The following is a 22564-nucleotide window of genomic DNA, read 5'->3' as shown; positions in this document are numbered from 1 at the left end:
GTTCCTGTTTGCATGGAATATTTCTTTTACTTTTAACCTATTTGTGTCTTTGGATCTAAAGTGAGTCCCTTGTAGACAGTGTATAGTTGAGTCATGTTTTTATTTTTTAATCCATTCTGCCAATCTCTCTTTCAATTGGAGAGTTTAATGCATTTACATCTAAAGTAATTACTGATAAGGAGGGACTTCTCTCATTTTGCTGTTTTAAAAAAATATTTCTTATAGCTTTTCTGTTCTTCATTTTTTTATTTTGCCTTACTGTCTCCTTTTGTATTTAGTTGCCTTTTGTAAAAAAAAAAAAATTAAATTTTTTAAAACTTCCCTTTATATATATTTTTTAGCTATTTTCTTTGTGGTTACCATGGGCATTATATTTAACATCCTAAACTTATCACTCTAATTTAGATTTATGCCAGCTTAATTCAGTAAAATACAAAAACAAAAAACAAAAAACTATGCTCCTTTAACATTTCTGCCCCCCACCTTTTTCATTTGTTATCACAAAATTACATTCTTATATATTATGTGTCCCAAAACATAAAAATAATGTTTTTAATGCTTTAGTTTCCTATGTAGAAAACAAAATGTGGATTTACAATCTAAAGTTATGACAGTTTTTTATTTTTAGACTAATAAATTTAGAAAAATGTTATCACAAATCATGTAGAAAAGAAAAAGTGAAGTTACACATTATTGTTACAAGAATACTAGCTTTTATAATTAGTCATGTATTTGCTGAAATATTGATTTCTTTGTGTGGATTTTTTCTTTGATTACATTAAAGTTGTCACTCAGTTGTCTTCTGGCTTATATTGTTTTTGATGAGCTTTTGGATCTGAGGCTTGGTGTCTCATTCATTTTGGAAGAAATTCTCAGTTATTATCTTTTCAAATATTTCTTCTGCCCAATTCTCCTTCTCTTCTATTTTGGGATTCCATTTACAAGTATAATATATTAGTCTGTTTGATATTGGCTTGTAGTTCTTGGATGATCTCTTCTTCTCTGCCTCCGCCACTCATCTACCTTTTTTCTCTGTGTTCTAATTTGGATAATTCCTCTTGATTTATTTTGTAATTCATGAATTCTTTTCTTGCCTCTGTAAAATCTACTGATGAGCTTATCAATAACGTGCTTAATTTCTTACAATATTTTTTTACTTTAAGCATTTCCACTTGATTCTTTTTTATGGCTTCCATTTCTCCATTGAAATTCTCCATTTGTTCATGTATGTTGTTTACTTTTCCTACTGACTTTTCACACCTTGATTATCACTATTTTAAATTCATCACTTGACAGTTTTAACATATGTTATATATCTGTTTTTAAAAAAATATTTCTTGTAGCTTTTATACAAAAAATTCTACGAAAATATTTCTTGTAGCTATTTTCTACAAAATAAACTTGTAACTCCAGGTTCTGTTGATTGTTTTGTCTCTTGACAACTTTTTTCTCTTTTTCTTCTGTGTGTACTCTATAATTTTTTGGTTGAAAACTGGATATCGTATAGTCTAGAGATGGAAGTAAAAATGCCTTATCCGTGGTTTCACTCTTCACAGTTTCAATTACCTGCAGTCGACCACAGACTACAAATGTTAAGTGGACAATTCCAGATATAAACAGTAAGTTTTAAATTGTACGCTATTCTGAGCAGTGTGATGAAACCTCATACCGTCTAGCTTTTTCCTGCCTGGGAATGAATTATCCCTTTGTCCAGCATATTCATGCTATATATGCTACCTGCCTGTTAGCCAACTAGTAGTCATCTTGGTTATCAGATCTACTGTTTTGGCCTTACAGTGCTTGTGTTCAAGTAACTCTTATTTTACTTAGTAATGACCCCAAAGAGCAGTAATGCTGGCAGTTTGGATATGCCAAAGGGAAGCTGTAAAGTGCTTTCTTTACATGAAAAGGTGAAAGTTTTTGACTTAATAAGGAAAGAAAAAAAATCATATGCTAAAGTTGCTTAGACCTATGGTAAGAATGAATCTTCTGTCTAAGTTTTGCTGTTGCACATCAGAAGTGCCAAAGTTATGGCCACAGTGCATGATACATGCTTACTTAAGATGGAAAAGGCATTAAATTTATGAGTGGAAGACATGAACAAAAATATGTTTCAGTTGATGACAGTCAGGTTCAGTACTATCCAGAGTTTCAGGCATTCACTGGGGGTCTTGGAACATATCCCCTGCAGATAAAGAGGAGCTATTGTAGTATTTCTTACCTAAGTTCTAGATGCTGAGGTACATAGGGATGGACATACCTCTTTTTTTGGTAGCCCTTCAGTGTGAGAAGTTGCATCAATTTATTCAGTAATGCAGCAGGGCTTGGATTTGATGTTACTGTGGTTACCCTCAATACACCACCGGCTTCAAATTCCTCCAGTGTTACCTTGCATGTAGAGGATTTGCCTCAGTGTTTACTCCACCCTCTGCTTTAGCTCTTCCCATTGTACATGCGCCTCAGAGAAGGTCTTCTCCATGATCTTGTCTAATTCCCAGCAGTACAGAGCTCTTACTTATGATTACCTTGCTTGCCAGCCTGGTTGGAGGTGACATTCTTTGATGTCCTTGTTCAGCCTCAGTCTTAGGAAGGCCTCAGGTGGTACCTTCTTTGTTATTCTGTCCATTCTCCAGGGGTAGGGAATGTCTTATGGCCTGAGTCCAGGATGTTCTTCTCCCTTCCCTACCCCCAATGTTAATGAGTCTTCACTCATGCCTTGAGGATGACAGAGTTTCATGCCTTTCCCCAGCTTCTTATGCTTTTGGTCCATTAGGGAAATAGGGAAAAGCATTCTGGACATGCTTTGTGCCATTCCTGTGGATGCTGTTTTTCCCCTTCCCAAGCTTGCCTCACGAAGGAGGATTTCTCAAGTTCCTCACCCTGTCTCCAACTTTTCTCCTGAGCCTCTGATGAGGTCCTCACATGCATTATCTTTTCATTGTTTGTTTTTAAACCTTTCTTGTCTTCATTAATAAATGTACACATGCCTTTGTCCTATGTCAATAAGTCGATTTTGAACTGTCTGCTTTGTTTCTTGCAGAATTTGATATAATTATAAATTGCTATAATTATGTACTTTTGAGTTTTACTTTTATTTTCCTAGGTTTATAAACTAATTTTTACCTCATTCTATTGTTTTCTTATCTCCTTGTGAACTCTTACTTAAAATAATTTATTTTTTTCTTTTGACAGATGATGCGTACACAGTGAATTTTCCTTTTTAAGCTTATCTTCCTTTTTAGAATGGATTTTAAAAATCATTCTGCATGCTATATTATATTATATTATTATTTTTTCTGTTTCATGTTTTATTGCATTTTGTTATGAACATGTATAGCTTTTTCTATCTCTTCGATTTTGTTGACTGAGCAGGAATGAATTCTTCTTGATTTCCATTTTTATTTGGATCTCATTATCTTCCCCCTGTAAACTATATTTTGGAGGGCTGCATTTTTTATTTTGCCTGAGGACAATGATAAGTGTGTTGAAGGGGTAGGGACCAAGGAGCAGGATACTCAAAGGGCATGGTGTGGCTGAAATGTTAAGCAGATATCATAGATGCCCTTACTCAATATCAATCATACCCTTCTCCTAGTGTACCTTCCTATATGGCACAGGCAGAAAAATGAAAAATTACATTTTCAAGACTTCCTGGTAGCTTATTTGGGCTTCACTAATCATATGCACTTAGCCAAGATGTAAATATTTAGAGAGACATCCATTTTGTTGCTATGCATCATAGCAGGCTTGGCGTTCTTGGTCCTCATTATAGGTAAGGTGATGTGTTATTAGAGCCAACAGTTGTGGTAGTGACTTTCTCATTTCTCCATTGTTGCTCAAGTGGTGTCATCCAGGAGCCGGTGGCTAGAAAGAATGATCTCCAACTTCCTCAGTTTCCTATTGTAGTAGAGACAGAACTTTTCTTGGCAGACCATTATGCAGTGTTGTTCTTGGATCATAATGAGAAAGGCATCTGCTCTTCAAGCCCACCCAATGGTGATACAAGCACCAAATAGCTAGATCAAATCCCTTTCTGTAAACTGGCTGAAATGATTCCTATGATCTACAGCTGAAACCTCACCTTTCTTGGACCAGGCTACAAGAAAAAGAGACCAAGTTCAGAATGATATTAATGATAAAGATATGTATTTTCTACCATAATGGAAGTCCAGAGATAGGAAGGATTCCAGGTTCAGTACGATCAGTTGCTAATGTCACCAAGAACATAGGTTCTTTATGTTTTTCACATTTGCTATACTCCTTCCTTTTGTGGCCATAACAGGGCAGACTATAATAATTAGGTCCTTATGCTTCTTTGTTTATGTCTGTACAGAGGGATGATGGTAGAAGAGAGATTTGCTTCTCTTTTTTACAAGACCAGCCTGTTTCTATGGGTGGCGCAAATCAACTACCCATTTCTGAATTATTCACTGGAAGGATCTTACTGTGGAATGATGACAAATGGCTTTAACTAACCAGAGGGTAGAATCAGTGTTGGGGAGTCAATACCAGGGTTTGTTCCAGTCATTCTACATTTTCATTTTTTTTCTCTCTTCATTCTCTCAGCTTTTGTACTAGCAAAGATGGAACACAATGTGAAGGTCTAAAGGTTTTCCTGTTGAGGATCAAAGATGATCAAAATGGCTTCTAATCTGGTGGGAATTTTATTTCCCCTTCTAGCCTGCTTAGACTTCCTTTCATACTAAGGTTAGGGAAATTTGTGAGAAATTTTAGGATTTCTGTGCCTGTCTATCCCAACCAAGAGCCCTCACTTCCAACTCTACAAAGAGCCTCTGTATATAGTGGAGTTCCAAGACAAGATGTGCTTCCCAGGAATGTGCAGTTTCTTAGAAATGTCCACCTCTTTTTTTTTTCTGTATTGTTTTGTGTATATCTTTTTGCTGGTATTAACTTGATTATTGTTCACGTTATTTGGCTTTGCAAAGAAATCATGAGAACTTGTTTTACTTGAACATCTTACCTCAAAATTTTGAAGCTTTTAAAATATTCTTTTACTGTTGGCTTCTAGATTTATTGCATTTTGGCCAGTGGACATGATGTATAAAATTTCAGATATTTGGAACCTTGACTGTCAACATGACCTAAAAGATCATAATTTTAAAAATAAAAAGGTTGCATATGTTATTAAATATTAATCGAATGTTCTCCCCAATTATTGGTCACAAGTGTCCATATGTATCCATTATTCAGTCTTATTAATTACATTGCATAGATTCTCTCCATCCTTGGTGTGTGTGCACGTGTGTGTGTTCATGTTCAATCTGCTTCAGAGTAATGAAATAGGACGTGAACTCTCCACATCCCCACATCTCAGACTCTAGGAACTTCCAAACACTTGGTCCCAGGGAAGGCAAAAGTTCTCTTTTTCCTAATCTAAGCCTTGTACGTTCTTGCCTTGGCATAACTGTCAATCCATATACCCAATTCATATTATAAAACAGAACACTTCTCAATACACAGCATCTGTTATGTTTATAGCACTGAACAGTTTTCTCCAAGGACAGTGGATTTTGTATAATTTCAAGGTGTAAATAGCCATGATTTTTCCAAAGGAAGCCTCTTTCAAAGTAATGTACTCTTTACCTGTGGAAAAATAAACTTCTTTTTACCCTTAAATGGTTGTGCCTTTAAGAGAAACAGAAACAAAAATAAAATCTCCCTTCACATATATACCAGTGACTTACATATGTGAATTTTTCTCTTCCTTAGATATGCACAAAATTGTTTCTGAAGGGGAACTACATCAGTTGGCTCAGATTCGGCCATTAATATTCAATTTTCATGAGCAAACAGCCATCAAGGATTGTTTGAAAATGCTTGAGAAAAAAACAGGAGCATATGATATCATGCAGGAATTTATGGTAAATATTTTCTTAACAAAAGTCTATATGTGATTTCTTTTTTTATATCATTGCCAGAGGGTTTCTTTTCTTTTCTTTCTTTATTTGGTTTTAGTACATTATTTTTACTTTTAAATATTATATATATTTTAAAGTAATAGATGTACATGGTTAGAAATAAAAGCCAAATAACATAAAAGGATATAAAATAGAAAGTCTCTCTCTTTCTCTCAAGACTTTCTAGGATCCCTTTACACTATTCATTTTGTCATTTTGTCATGCACACTTTTTAAAAGATTTGTTGGAATGCACTTTAAATCCTTAAATTTGTTTTCCACCTAGATACAATTTCCAAATATATTATCAGCATGTATAGCAGTATCTCATTTTTTTAAGTGTTGCATAGTAATTATATGGTAATTAATTTTCAAAATTAACATACTTATAATATTTAATTTCTGAAATTAAGGTTCTTATCCATATAATTAACTACCATGCAACACTTGGACATTTAGGTTGTTCTAGTCTTTGCTATTATGAACAGCAGTCATCTCTCTTCATATACTGTATGCATATATTTAAATATTTTTAGAACAAATTCCTAGAAAGACAATATTAATATCTTGGTCTATCAATTTTTTAGATCTTTTCTCATCTCTTAAATGACAAATTATTTCTTATTGATTATTTAATTGGTATTTCTTTATTTGAGAACAAAAGAATATCTTTCCATGTGTTTTTAAGCCTTTTATATTTTCAGAGAACTGCTAGTTTCAATCCTTTGCCCCATTTTCTATTTTTTTTTTCTTATTGGTTACTAACTCTTTTTTTTTTTTTTTTTTTGAGATGAAGTCTCGCTCTTGTCCCCCAGGCTGGAGTGCAATGGTGTGATCTTAGCTCACTGCAACTTCTGCCTTCCAGGTTCAAGCGATTCTCCTGCCTCAGTCTCCTGAGTAGCTAAGATTACAGGTGCCTGCCACCACACCTGGCTAATTTTTGTATTTTTCATAGAGACGGGGTTTCACCATGTTGGCCGGCTGGCGTCGAACTCCTGACCTAAAGTGATCCGCCCTTTGGGATTACAGGCGTGAGTCACGCACCTGGCCGAATACTAACTCTTTAAGGAAAAAATTATGCCTTTTTGTGTCTTACATGTAGTATTTTTTCTGCTGTTGTTTGTGTTACACACAGGTTCACATACACTTGCACACACATGCCTGTTTACCATGAAGAGATAGCTGATTTTTAGTGGTCAAATATGGCAATCTTTTCTTTTGGGGCTTCGGGGTTTGGGGCTTTTCGGTGCTCTTTAGGAATGCTTCTTTTACTCCAGGATTGTAATAATTACTTCATGTTTTTTTCTAGTACTTTTATGATTTTTTAAGCATTTAACTCTTTGATGCAGCTAGAATTTAATTTGGTATAAGATGTTTGATAGGGACTCAGCATTATATAACTATCCAGTTGTCCCAAGACTCTCCTGGAACTTCCCTTGAGTGATGCAAAATGCCACTTTTATCATATACTAGAGCTTTACATATATTTTAATTTATTCTTGGACTTTTTCTACTGATTTTCTTATTCCTTTATTGATATTACTCTGTTAATTAGCATAGCTTCATATTATCTTTTAGCATCTAATGAGACTCATCTGCCATCATTATTCATTTATGAAATTTTTTTTCATTCTTCCTACAGATTTTTTTCCAGATTAATTTTAGAATTGTTAATTCTAAAATTAATGAATTTCATTAATTAATTTTAGAAAGACTTGATCATTTTATCATACTACTTAAAACCTTCACAGGCTCCTTCTTCCCCATGGTTGCTAGGTTGGCTACACAAGAGTTACCCAAGAGCTTTGAAAATATATAGATTCTCAGGCTTTCTCCACAAATATTCTACTAGAGTATGACTAGCTACCTCCTAATTTCATTTGTATAAGAAACAAGATTGTTTGTAGTTTTAGTCTGTTGTTGGACTAGATCATGTGCTCTGTGCTCCTATTACCATATTAGTCACAGTTTCCCAAAGGGATGCTTATGCCTCCATTATTTCCACCCCTTCACCTTCTCTCCTCTTTCCTTCTAAGTACACACTGTTTTTCATATGCTAACTTCCAATGACTCACTAAGGCCCAGTTCAAGGGCTACTTCATCTTTAGGAGCTTTTCTTCTTGACTTTTAGGTGCAATCTAGTGCTGTCATTTTTACTAGTATCTCCATACATTGATCACATGGTATTTGATTACGTGTCTTCTAACTACTCTGTTCACTCCTTAAGGATGAGGCCATTATCAATTCATCTCTGTATTCCAGTGTCTGAAACAGGGCCAGGTACCTACTAAATGCTTAATAAGTGTTTGTTGAATTCACACTTGGTAAAGAAATTTTTTGAAAGGAAGGATTCTTAGGGTCCTAACTATAATTTCTTCAAAGGGGAAGGGTAAATTGTGAGACTGTTTGTATATATTTTTTGTTTACATGTTTCGGTTATTGTTATTTTGTTATTTTTATTTGTAAAATGATAGATCTGTGGGTAGGTTGGGAGAAGTGATTAGCCTGTATTTCCTTTTTTATGAAAGAAGAACAAAATGAAGTTCAAATGGGAAGTATCTCCAGAAAGTTTAACATTTTCTTATTAAGCAACTCATTGATTGGGCATCTAAATTTGAGATATTTTATATAGTACTTTTAAAATGGGGATCTAACTTAACACAAAACACATTAAATAGCAGGTCATGTCAGATGGGGTTTAAGGATCATGAGCACTAAACAAAGGCAGATTTTTTTTCTTGTTTATTGGTTATAGTAAATACACAATTTATTATTTATTTATTTTTTTAACCTTTTAAAGGCTTTGGAACTGAAGAATCTGCCTGGTGAGTTCAACTCTGGGAATCAACCAAGCAACAGAGAGAAAAACAGATACCGAGATATTCTTCCAAGTAAGCTAAAAATGGTTTTGATTATTTTCCTGTTTACATTTAGCAAAAGTGAAAAGGGCACTGTATGGCTTTTTGTATGAGACATTTTGGCCTGTGACTATGATGAAGAGTTCTGGCACATAGCACTAGGTGACCTGGGCAGATTCTAAGATATGTGCTACATAGGAGAGAGTCAGTTCCTCTCTTTCTGGTACATCCTTCAGCCACTGTCACAGGGTCCTTTACAGCAGTCCTTCAGCCTTGTTCTCATATATTGCTGCTTCTCAGAGCATGAGCCTTCCAAAACAAAATCCAATAGTCTGAGTCATACACCACTTTTGGTACCCAAAGCCTTAACCACCTTCTCTGGCTATTTTGTTTAGACACTCAAAAAAGCTATTTGCATCCTTCATCCTGGACAATAAAGCTATTAATCTGCTCTCCAACAGGAGGCTGCCTTTTGGTTGTCTCCACAGGGCCTTAACTGCTTCCCAGTGTTGACGGGAGGGTAGTGGCACCTTCTCTGTTCTCCCCACTCAGTTACTCTTAGGAGTTATCCATCTCAGGCCATTCAAAGAGCAGAATCAAAACACAACAACGCAATTTTAATCTTAGGCAGGAAATCTCATTCCATAACTCACATTCCTTTCAGAGTCAAGGTTTTTCAAAACTAAATTTACTATTTTGCTTCCTCCAACTTAACCCTCTTCTTATATTTTACATCTTACGTAATCACCAAGTTCAAACCAGAAAATAGGGAGTCAGTTGATTGTAATACCTCCAGGGTCCTCCCCCATCTCTCAGTTCCCACAGCTGCTGACTTAGTCTGAGCCCATTTTAACTCTCATCTGGTTACGGTCTTCTTTACTGACTCACTTTCTGATCTTTCACAAAAGCTACGGAGATTTCCTTAAAATGCAAGTCAGAACATGCAGCTTTTCTTTTAAAGCTCTTTCTTGGCTCTTTGTTACTGTCATGGTACAGTTGTTTAACATGGCATATGAATTTCACTTGTTTGCTTCTCTAGCCTTAGCTCTCCCACAGAACTTCTTTTGCTATCTAGAATTAGTAATTCTTTTTTTGTTTGTTGGTTGTTATGCCTCTTAAACTGCAGTTCTTGAAAGAACTACTCATCCCTTCTTTGCTGAGGCAGTTCCTGCTGTCTTTCTTAAGCAGCTCCAACAGGCTTTTCTTATTTTCCTTAAAGCTAGGTTTGGTGTTTTTCCAGTAGTTTCTTAGCATCTTGTAACCATAACCACTCTCCCCTTCTACCAAACCATATTTTAATTTGTTTTCATTTTTGTTTCTCCTACTAGACTTGAGATAGTTATTATAAAAACCAGAGTGGAATGCAGTGACTGCTGTCATTAGATAAATACCTCATGTTTAGTGGGTTTATTAAAATTGAAAATAACTTTATGATTATAAAAAACAATAAATACATTTCCAACATGGTTAAAATAATCTATTCTGTTATCTTCTGTGGGGAGAGTGTGGAGAAGTACATTGGTGAATACTTCTGAAATCAGAGTAATGAACCATGATTAAACATTTTAATAAATAATGCTAATAATTTGTTGCTTCTCCAAAATGTCAAAGGTCCAAATTTCATAATTTCTATTCCTGCATGTGCAGTTTGCCCTCCAGGAGACTAAAAGCAAACATGCCTTAATAATTAGCCCCTCGGGATTGTAAGAAGCTCATTTTACAATAGAGGGTACACATAATATTTTATCTGACTTGAAGTTTTTATTCTGGATATCAAAAGAGTTACAACTAAGAAATTCAAAGATAATAAAAAATAAAGTTAAACCATTAAAGTAAGGAAAGTTATGTGAAACTTTCTGCTTTTCATAAAAGAAAAGAAACTGTAATTCAACCATATTCTACCTAAAGGCCCATTGGTGTATCCACCTCATAACACAGTGTAATCTAATCTGAAATTCAGTCAACTTAAGTGGCCATCATAAAAAACTCTTTGGTTTTTTAAAATCACACATTTCTTGGCTTTATAGAAAAGGTTCCTGAAGATTCACATCAAGAAAGCTAGAGAAGTAATTTGTTGTGTCATCTTCAAATGCTGAGAACACTAAATGGATGAATTCACACACCTTTGAACACTACAAATACAGGCAGCCTTCACTTTGCATGGCTTCAATATACTCCAATATCGGTTACTGTGTTTAACTAAATAATACCAGTCCCACAACAATACAATGCACATTTTAGTTACCACAATATATTCACTGCAAGTAATTGCCTAAAGCAATAAGCATCTTTGCTAGCACTTTAGTCCACAAGTCCCTATGTAAATAACAGATGTGCATCATGACCAGTGACTAATAAATGTTACTTCTTTCAACATATGTCAGTGATAGGTAACTGTGAGCCTGTTATTCATTTCACACACAGCAAAGCATCTGATTGTGTTGTCTTCTCGTCTCCCAATGGTAAACCCCTATGACCTTTTACCAAAATGTATAATCGAGAGAGAGATGTGGCTGAGAGAGATGAAACTGCAGTAAAGAAACAAAAAGTGATCATGTTGGGAATGAAATTTGAATGGAATTATAGAAGAACTAGCTGACCAGGGACATGCTGACACTGCTACTGCTCAAGAGACTCTAGAGTTGCAGCCTAAGGCACCTGTGGAAGGGGAACTCACCAACATGAATGACCAAAGTGGTTGTGAGGAAAAAGATAAAGGCAACCTAGGGGAAGCAATGATGGCAAAAAACTTGACATTAAAGGAAGAAACTTTGGAGCTATTTCACAACAATATAAGCGCCAAGGATAAAAGGTGGAAACTGATCCAGACTTAGAAGTTAGCCTAGACATAGAAAAAATACTCACTCTGTATTGTAAGTTATACAATAAAAAGAAGAGGCAGACACTGTTCAAACTACTCTTGGTAAGTTTTTTTTTTTAAAAAAAAAAAACAAATTAAATGCTTTAATTCCCAATATTTCTAATGTTTTAAATTACAATGTTCGAAATAAATGTTAGTCTTGCTATTTTTTGCTTCTCTCTATATATATAGCCAGCAATAAGTGAGTTTTTAATGATTTCACAAAAAAATTTAAGAGTCATGAAACAAGAATAGTATTTCCTATTGATTATTAAGATTCTTTTGTATGGTTTCAACTTGCATGGTCATATTTATGGCCCCGTACCATCATGCCAAGCAAGAATGGCCTTTATTTTGTAGTATAGGAATTTTTAGGTATAAAGACAATATCTTCCATTTCTTTACCATTTCACAACTTACAAAGCATTTTGAAGGCTAATAAAAGAGCAAGTCACACAGGTTCTCCAACTCTTGGCCTAATACTTTTTCTGTTACTTGTCTGTCTCTCAGGGATCTACTCAGAACTGATAAAGGTAATGACTTAGGTTTCTGTTAGCTTCTCACTTTTCAGAGCATGTTTACATATTTCTCATTGAGTGCTCTGTATGCTCATGTGAGAAGAACAGGGAAGATGATAATATCTAAATTTAATGCAAGACAACAAGGAAGGGATAATCTTTCAACAAATCGTCTGGACAGTTGCGTATTCATATACCAAAAATGAACTTTGGTTCTTACCTCAAAACTTATATAAAAATTAACTCAAAATAGATTATAGATCTATCATTAGAGTTAAAAACATAAAACTTCTGAAAGAAACCCTAGGAGAAGATGTTACTGCTCTTGGGTTTGGCAAATTTTTTCCTAAATAGGACACAAAACCCTCAAATTGTAAAAGAAAAAAAATAAATTGGACTTCATCAAATAAGAAAAAATCTCTGCTCTTCAAAGCATATTATTATAAAATCAATAAGGAAAGCAACAGGCTGGAAGAAAAATACATGCAAAACAGTTATATCACAAAAACTTATATTCATAATCTATAATTACTACAAATCAAGAAGAGGACAAATAACCCAACACTAAATGAGCAAAAGATTTGAGCAGACACTTCTCAAGGAAGATATATGGATGGCAAATAAATGCATGAAATGATATCCACCATTATAAATCATTAGGAAAATGCAAATTAAAACCATAATGTGATACCATTTTATGCTCACTACAATGAAATGGAGTTTGTTTCTAATAAAGTTAAACATATACCTACCATATGATTCAGCAGTTCTATTCATATGTTTTACCTAAGAGAAAGTAAAGCATATGTCTGCATAAAGACTTATATATTAATGTTCATATCAGCTTTACTTATAATAGCCAAAAACTGGAAACAGTGCAAATGCCCATCAACGGGAGAGTGGATAAACAAATTGTGGTATGTCTGCATAATAGAATGCAACCAGGCAATAAAAAATGACTGACAATGCATTGAACAACATGAATGAATCTTAAAATAATTTTACTCAGTGAAATAAGCCAGTCAAAAGAGTATATACTGTATGTTATGAACCAAATTAAATTCTCCCAAAATTCATATGTTGAAGTTCCAGCCCTTTGTACCTCAGATGTGACCTGATTTGGAGATAGGACCTTTAAAGTGCTAATTAAGATAAAATGAGGCTCTTTGAGTGTGCCCAATCCAATCCATCGGGTGTCCTTATATAAGAAGCAATTGGGACACACAAGAGACATCAGGGATCCGAAGGCACAGAGAAAAGTCCAAGTGAAGACACAGCAAGGCAGCCATTGGCATGCCAAGGAGAGAGACCTCAGGAAAAACAAAGCCTGCTGCCACCTTGATCTTTGTCTGAGTTTGTTTTGTGTTGCTATAAAGGAATAATTTATAAAGGAAAAGGATTTATTTATCTCAGTTCTGCAGACTGGAAGGTTCAAGTGTGGGCATCTGGTGAGGGCTACAGGCTGCTTCCACTCATGGTGGGAAGTGAAGTGAAGCCAGCATATGCAGAGATCACATGGTGAAAGAAGAAGCAGGAGAGAAATGCGGAGGTGCCCGGCTCTTGCAGAACGAATAGAATGAGAGCTCACTCATGCCATTAATCTATTAATGAGAGATCTGCCCTTGTGACCCAAACACATCCCATTAGGCTTCACTTCCAACATTGGGAATCAAGTTTCAACATGAGGTTTAGAAGGGCCAAACATCTAAATCATAGCATTTTGCCCCTGGCCCTTTAAAACTTATATTCTTACCACATTGCAAAATACAATTATTCATTCCCAATAGTCCCTAAAAGTCAACTTGTTTCAGCACCAACTTAAAGGTTCAAAGTCATATCTAAGACTCAAAGTAAGTTCTTTCCAGTTGTAAGCCTGTAAAATCAAAAAAGAGGATATTTACCTCCAAGGTAAAATGGTGGTACAGGCATTGGGTAAACACTTCCATTCCAAAAAGGAAAAATTGGTCAAAAGAAAGGAATAATAGTCCCCATGCAAGTCCAAAACCCAGCAGGGCACACATTAAATCTTAAAGCTTCAAAATAATCTCCTTTGACTCCATGCCCTGCATATTGGTCACAGTGGTGTGTGGGGTGGGCTCCCAAGGCCTTGGGTAGCCCTTCCCCCATAGCTTTGCCGGGCACAGACCACTGGCTACTTCCATGGGTTGTAATAATGCTGCAGCTTTTTCAGGCTGATGTGGAATGCTGTTAATAGCTCTACTATGGTGGAGTTCCAGCACCTTTGTGGCTCCACTAAGAGTTGCCCTGGTGTGGACTCTAAGGACACTCTAGCCCAACATTTCCACTAAAGATTGCCTTAGTAGGAGCTCTCTGTAGTGGCTCCACCCCTGCAATAGCCATTTACCTGCACTCCCAGACTTTTTAATATATTCTCTGAAATTTAGGTTAAAGCTGCCAAGCCTCCATGTCCCTTGCATTCTGGATGCCTGCAGACTTAACACCACATGAATGCCACCAAGGCTTACCACTTAGCCCCTCAGGAGCAGTGACCCAAACCCTACCTGGGGCCATTTGACCTATTGCTGGAGCCAGAGCAGCCAGGATGTGGGGAGCAGCATCCTGAGGTGGCCACGGGCAGTGGTGCTCCAGGTCTGTCCCCAACAGTCATTCTGTCCTTCTAGGCCTTGGGGCCTATTAGGGAAGGGGTGGCCCCAGATATTTCTGAAGTGCTTTTGGGCACTTTTTCCAGACTTTCCCTCATATTCTTGTCTTTTTCTGAGCCTTCCACACACTTCCAACCTCTGCTCATCGCCCAGTTCCAAAACTGCTTCCACATTTTCAGGCATCTTTATAGCAATACCCCAATTCTCAGTACCAATTCTGTCTTAGTTCATTTTGTATTGCTATAAAGGAGTACCTGAGGCTGATTAATTTATAAAGAAAAGAGGTTTATTTAGCTCCCGGTTCTGCTGGCTGGAAGGTTCAAGATTGGGCCTGTAGTGAGGGCCTCAGGCTGCTTCCACTCATGGTAGAAGGTGAAGTGAAATCAGCATGTGCAGAGATTACATGGTGAAAGAGGATGCAAGAGGGAGAGAGAGAGGTGCCCTGTCCTTCTTAATAATCAGTTTTTGCAGCAGTGAATAGAGTGAGAACTCAGTCAACCCCGAGGAAGGGCATTAACCTATTCATGAGTGATTTGTCTCCATGTCTCAAAACCTCCCATTAGGCCCACTTCCAATGTTGGGGATCAGTTTTCAACATTAGGTTTGGAGAGGACGAACATCCAAACCCTAACAATTGCTGCACTTCCAGACTCCAGAATGTGAAAATAAATTTCCACCCTAGAAAACTAATATACTGTATGCTTCCACATATACAAAATTTTAGAAATTTTAAACTAATTTGTATTGAAAGAGTATATCAGTGGTTCCACATATATAAAATGTTAGAAAATTTAAACTAATTTGTATTGACAGAGCATATCAGTGGTTCCACATATATAAAATGTTAGAAAATTTAAACTAATTTGTATTGACAGAGCATATCAGTGGTTGCCTTGGGGCAAGATGAGAGCAAGAAGGATAGATTATAAAGAGGCATGAGGAATAATTTATAAAGGAAAAGGATTTATTTATCTCAGTTCTGCAGACTGGAAGGTTCAAGTGTGGGCATCTGGTGAGGGCTACAGGCTGCTTCCACTCATGGTGGGAAGTGAAGTGAAGCCAGCATATGCAGAGATCACATGGTGAAAGAAGAAGCAGGAGAGAAATGCGGAGGTGCCCGGCTCCAGTGCAAAAAATAGTTTTGCACTGATGGAGATGTTTAATTATCTTTATTGTTGTAGTGGTCTCATGGGTGCCCATGTATGACAGTTATACCTCCATAAACTGTGAAAAAGGTGGTTTGTGAGTGCAAAAGGTATATTACACTTGTAAAAGATTTTCATACAGTTCACCATTATAATGTAGATAGATGGGAAAACAAGCTCTTTAAGGCAGAGATTTAACAAGCTTCTTTCTGTACTTCTTGAGGTTGCTGTATGTTTGCTTCTATTACTACCACTTACTAATAGTAATAGTAGTAGTAGTAACACTAATATGTTTATTACTATTGCTTATTACTAATTTAAGTCTGTTATAGGTAGTAATATTTAATTCCCACAACAACCTACCTCTGAGGTGTCAGTATGTTAGTGTCCTTGTTTTACAAAAAGGCTAAAAGATATTAAGTAATTTTCTCACAGTCACACTGCAAATAGAGAGAGATCTGGGATTCAAACCCAGGCTTAACTACCACTGTATTTATTGTACATTGCTTTGTTTTCTATTTCAAGAAACTTTTTTTTTTTTTTCCTTTTGAGATGGAGTCTTGTTGTCTCCCAGGTTGGAGTGCAATGGCACAATCTCAGCTCACCACAACCTCTGCCTCCTGGGTTCAAGCGATTTTCCTGCCTCAGCCTCCTAAGTAGCTGGAATTACAGGCATGTGCCACCACACCCGGGTAATTTTGTATTTTTAGTAGAGATGGGTTTTCTCCATGTTGGTCAGGCTGGTCTCGAACTCCCAGCCTCAGGTGATCTGCCCACCTTGGCCTTCCGAAGTACTGGGATTACAGGCATGTGCCACGTGCCTCGCTGTTTTGTTTCTTTAAGAACCAGAGTCTAGTTGGAGTTCAGTATCACAATCATAGCTCACCGAAACCTCAAACTCCTGAGCTCAAGCAATCCTCCCACCTCAGCTTCCCAAGTAGCTGGGACTACGGGGATGGGTATGTGCCACTACACGCACCTAGCTAATTTTGTATTCATTTATTTTTTTTAGAAACAAAACTCTTTTGCTTAGGCTGGTCTCAAACTCTTGGCTTCAAGTGATCCTTCTGCCTCAGCCTCCCAAGTAGTTGGAATACCTGGCTCTCGTTATTCTTCTTATAGATATGAAACTTTATTTTGTAGTATTTGTTGCTATTACTCCATTTTCTTTCTCTTTTCCTTTAATTTTAAATCACTATTCTGATCTATTAGCTGTTTGATTGGAGATGGGCATAAGTAGTTGATGCAGTCTCAAACTCTACCTTTATCTTTCTTTCTTTTTTTTTTATTGTATCCTGATAAATGAATATTTTTATTGGTTTTAGGAATCTTGGATTTTAGTTCTTTTTTTTCTCATTTTTTTTTCCCCTGAGTGTTACTTTACTGTCCTCTTCCTTCCAGTGTTTTAGATGAGAACTGTAATGGTCATCTGACTCCTTTTCTTCATGAGAAATATGTTCTTTTTTCTTTTTTTTTTCAAAATCTTTAACTATTTTCCTGGAATTAAATAATGTTACCAGGTGTGCTTCATTTCCATCAGTCTTACCTAGACAAATAAACCCTTTAATTGATCTTCCTTTAGCTGTAATACATTTCATCAGTTAGTAATGGCTCCTCTTGCCTTCTTTTTTTTTTTGGCTTCTATGAATTGTAGGGTTGTCTCTCGGTTCTATCTTGTAAAACTTTTTCTCTTGTTACTTCTACCTCTGTAGTTTTGCATGTACTTTCTCTCTCTGATTTTTATTATTATTTTCTTCTTTCACTTGGTCTTATAGGAAACTAATTTAAGTTTTTACAAAAACTTTCCTCCTTCAAATCATCTACTAAAATTTTTAGCTTGTTTGATGGTTAATTTCATGTGTCAGCTAGGCTAGGCTATGATACTCAGCTATTTGGTCACATATTAGTCTAGATGTTGGTGTGAAGGTATTTTTTAAAGATGTAATTAACATTTAGATTAGCAGACTTTGAGTAAAGCTGATTAGCCTCCATTATGAGAGTGGGCGTCATTCAGTCAGTTGAAGTCATTAAGAAAAAAAAGGCTCCTATTTCCAGAGGAAGAAGGAATTCTACCTCCAGATTGCCTTTGGACTCAAGACTACAATGTCAACTTTTCCCTGGGTTTCTAACCTGTTGGCCTGCCCTGCAGATATTGACTTGCCAGTCTCCACAATCATGAGTCAGTTCTTTAAATCTTTCTCACCGTATATATACAGCCTATTGATTCTATTTATCTAGAGAATCTAGAGTAATAGAATTTGGTACTGAGAGCAATTCTAGAGGAACAGAGTTTTAAGGATGAGTTTTATGAATTACTTCCTTAATCTGATAAGATGTAAAAGCATTAATGACTTTTCAATAGTGAATAGAGTATTAATAATTCATAGTGTAATGTGACAGTAGAGATATACAAAGTATTGCCATTAGGTAATCCTATTCAGACACTTAGAAGAAGCAAGATTCTGGGTGTCTGTATTTGATACCTTAGAACATTTATGAGTTCTCATGAGAACAATGAGATTGGCTAGTTACTCCTGATGTAGAGAAGGAAAGGATGATCTTAGGGATTAATTTTCCCAGCTCAAGTGCCACATAAATAACGCAAAAGTTTCTCTTTCTGCCCAGAAAGAAACTCTTATATTCCAACAAAACTGAGATTATAGAAAACCAAACCCAAAATCTCATCTTGAAAATGACTGAATTACAGTGCAAATTGAATCCCCACCCTTTTAGGGTGTCTGCTGTTAAAATGAGGGCATTGACTGAGAAGGAATGGGATCGTGAAAATTGGAGTGGAGACATATGTGAAGAGCCTTATAAAGCTGGGCGTATTGAACCCCTTGACTCTGATGAGTCTTCCTTACCAGTAAAAGCAGCCAGGCCACCCCCATCTGAGGAGATTAATGCTACTTTACCTGAGGAAACATTTATTACCTCCCTGAGTTTGTTGCCTTGCAAGACATTGCTGATTCTTCTCAAGACTCAGAGCCACCATCCTTCATTGCTTCTAGTCTCAGCAGGCCCTTAAAGGTAAGGTACGAAGTGTGGCCCATGGGGAAGTATGTTACACTACAAAAGAACTACATGATTTTTCCAATTTATACTGACAGAAATCTGGGAAATATTTGTGGGAAAGGATTTTAAGGGTGTGGGACAATGGTGAAAGGAACTTAGTGTTTGATCAGGCTGAATTTATTGAAATGGGACCACTAAGAAGAGATTCTGGACTTAATATGTGGCTTGGGGAGTTAGAAAGAGCTCTTGCAGTTTATTTGGTTAGTTGTATTTAATGGACCAAAAGGTGGCCCAGTCTAAATGAAGATAAAATGCCAGAACTGCCTTGATATATACTATATACTGTGAAGGAAGGGATCCAAAGGATTAGGGAGATTGGAACATTAGATTGGGTTTATCATTTAAGACCTGCCCACCCACCCCAGGAGGTCCAGAGGATGTACTTTTCTCATAACTGTGATAAATATATTTGTGAGGCGAATCCCAGCATCCTTGAAGAATACTGTGATTGTTCTTCTCTGTAGCTCAGATATTGCAGTGGAAATTGCTGCCACTGAATTGGGAAACCTGAATGCAGTGGGTATAATTGAATCCCAGAGAAATAAGGGCCAGGTGGTGGCACTTGATAGCCAAAGGCAAGGTGAATGTGGTATGGTAATAGACAGCAGAGTCAAAGCAGCAATCAGAACAGTCTGACCTGCAGAGACCTATGGTGTTGATTAGTTGATCATGGTGTTCCTAGAAGTGAACTAGATGGGACGTCTACTAAATTCTTCCTTGATATGTGTAAGCATAAGAGTTCTAGGTCAAGTGAGCAAAATTCTAACCTGAACCATAGGAACAGAGAATCACAACCAGTCAATAATTTCCCAGACTTGAGCCAGTTTACACACGCAGAACACCTTGAATAAATGGGAGGACCCTGGCACACTGCCAAGAATGTATACTGTTAATCTTTCAGCCTTTCCCAAAGGGACCTATAGCCTTTTGCCAGGGCAACTGTACATTTGGAAAAAAGAAACTGTACATTTGGAAAATCAAACCTTTCAGAAACTACTGGACACTGGCTCTGAATTGACACCAATTCCAGGAGACCCGAAACATCACTGTGGTCTACAAATCAAAGCAGGGGCTTATGGAGGTCAGGTATTCAATGGAGCTTTAGTTCAAGTTCATTTCACAGTGGACTCAGTAGGTCCCTAAACCCATCTTGTGATTATTTTCCAAGGCCTGGAATGAATAATTGGCATAAACATACTCAGTAACTGGTAGAATCCTCACATTGCTTCTCTGACCTGTGGAGCGAGGAATATTATGGCAGGAAAGGGCAAATGGAAGCCACTAGAACTGATTCTGCTTAGGAAAATAGTAAAAAAGCAAAAGCAATACCACATTCCTGAAGAGATTGCTGATATTAATGCCTCCATCAAAGACTTTAAGGATGAAGTGATGTTGATATCTATCACATCCCATTCAACTCACCTGTTTGACCTATACAGAAAAAAGATGAAATTTGGAGAATGACAGTGGATTATTGTAAGCTTCCTCAGATGGTGACTCCAGTTGCAACTGCTATACCAGATATAGTTTCATTGCCTTAGAAAATCAACACATCCCTTCATACCTGCTATGTAGCTAGTAGCTATTGATCTGGGAAATGCTTTGTTTTCTCTATACCTATTAATCAAGAACACCAAAAGTAGTTTACTTTCAGCTGGCAGGGCCAGCAATACACCCTCACTGTCCTGCCTCAGGGGTGAATTAACTCTTCAGCCCTATGTTGTAATTTAGTTCTCAGGGATCTCAATCACCTTTCCGTTCCACAGGATATTACAGAGGTTTATTACATTGATGACATTGTGCTGATTGGACCTAGTGAACAAGAAGTAGCAAATGCTTTAGTCTTATTGTCTGTCAGAGGGTAGGAGATATATACAACAAAAATTCAGTGGCCTTCTACTTCAGTGAAATTTCTAGGGGTCCAGTGGTGTGGGACATGTTGAGATAATCATAAGGTAAAGGATAAATTGTATCTGGCTCTTCTTACAACCAAAAAAGAGGCACAATGGCTAGTGAACCTGGGCGTTTTGGAGGAAACATTCCTTATTTGGATTTGCTACTCTGGTCCATTAACTAAGTGATATGAAAAGCTGCTAGTTTTGAGTGGGACCCAAAACAAGAGAAGGCTCTGAAACACGTTCAGTCTGCCATGTAAGCCTCTCTACCACGTGGGCCGTATGATCTAGCTGATCCAGTGGTGCTTGAAGTGTTCATGGCAGATAAGGGTGCTATTTGGACCTTTGGCAGACCCCTTTAGATGAGTCACAGTGCAGGCACATAGGATTTTAGAGCAAATTCCTACCACCCTCTGTGGACTCTCTTTTTGAGAAACAGTTTTTGACCTGCTGCTGGGCCTTGGTAGAGACTGCTTCATAGACTACTAAGTAGAGAATGCTTAACCATGGGCCACCAAGCCATAAAGTTAGGCATACACAACAGCACTCCACCATCAAATGAAAGTGGTAGATCCTGGGCTTGAGCAGATCCTGAAGGCACAAATGAGTTACACGAGGAAGCTGCCCAAATGCTCACTGTTCCCACCCCTACTACATTACCTATCTTCAGCCTGCACCTATTGCCTCATGAGGAGTTCCCTATGATCCACTGACAGAAGAAGAGAAGACTTGGATGTGGTCTACAGAAGGTTCTGCATGATATAAAGGTACCTCCCAGAAGACAGCTAGAGCACTGCATCCCTTTTTTGAGACATCTCTGAAGGACAGTGGTTAAGAGAAATACTCCCAGTGGGGAGAATATTGGGTAGTGCACTTAGTGGTTTGGTTTTTTTTTGCCTGGAGAAATGGCCAAAGGTATAAATCTATACTGATTCATGGGCTATGTTTAATGACTTAGCCGGATGGTCAGGGACTTTGAAGGAACATGATTGGAAAAATTGGTGACAGTAAGGTCTGGGGAAGAGGCATGTGAATAGACCTTGCTAGATAGGCACAAACACAAAGATATTTGTATCCCATGTGAATGCTCACCAAAGGTTGATCTCAGCAGAGGAAGACTTTAATAATCAAGTGAATAGAATGACTTGCTCTATGAATATCAGCTAGACTATTCCCCCAGCCACCCCTGTCATTGTGTCATTGCCCATAGGTCTCATGAACAAAGTGGCCTTAGTGGCAGGGATGGAGGTTATGTATGAGCTCAGCAACATGGACTTCCACTCACCAAGGCTGACCTGGCTACAGCTACTATTGAGTGTCCAGTCTGCCAGCAACAGAGACCAACACTGAGTACCTGATGGGCACTATTCCATGGGATGATCAGCCAGGTTGATTACACTGGGACCACTTGCATCATGGAAGGAGCAGTGCTTTTTTCTTACTAGAATAGACAGTAACTCTGGGTATGGATTTGCCTTCCCTGCACACAGTGCTCCTGCCAATTTACCATCTGTGGACCTACAGAATGCCTTATCCACCATCATGGTATTCCATACAGCATTGCTGTAATCAAGGAACTCACTTTGTGGCAAATACCTTGTGGCAATGGCCTCACTGCCAGTGTGTTACCATATTCCTTATCCTCTCAAAGCAGCTGGCTTGATAGAATGGA

The 22564-nt window shown here is 37.3% G+C and overlaps 1 protein-coding gene across 38 annotated transcripts in view; it reads left to right on the top strand.

Moving 5' to 3' along the window:
• Positions 1–22564, top strand: part of PTPN20 (protein tyrosine phosphatase non-receptor type 20) — a 92361-nt gene that overhangs the window by 49308 nt on the left and 20489 nt on the right. For 12 of the 38 annotated variants that reach the window (XM_023230181.1, XM_026446791.1, XM_026446812.1 and 9 more), the window contains 2 exons: positions 5731–5882; positions 8718–8808. The exons of 14 other annotated variants lie outside the window; for them this stretch is intronic. Coding sequence is in view for 21 of the 24 variants with exons in the window: in XM_026446791.1 (XP_026302576.1) it covers positions 5731–5882; positions 8718–8808 (243 nt within the window). In the remaining 3 variants the exon portion in view is untranslated. The remainder of the gene's footprint in view (positions 1–5730; positions 5883–8717; positions 8809–22564) is intronic. 12 more of the 38 variants (XM_026446800.2, XM_026446797.1, XM_026446802.1 and 9 more) reach the window with 1 other exon arrangement.

This window comes from Piliocolobus tephrosceles, chromosome 9 (assembly GCF_002776525.5).
Source record: "Piliocolobus tephrosceles isolate RC106 chromosome 9, ASM277652v3, whole genome shotgun sequence".
Lineage (NCBI taxonomy): Eukaryota > Metazoa > Chordata > Mammalia > Primates > Cercopithecidae > Piliocolobus > Piliocolobus tephrosceles.
This window is presented reverse-complemented; position numbering and strand designations above follow the sequence as displayed.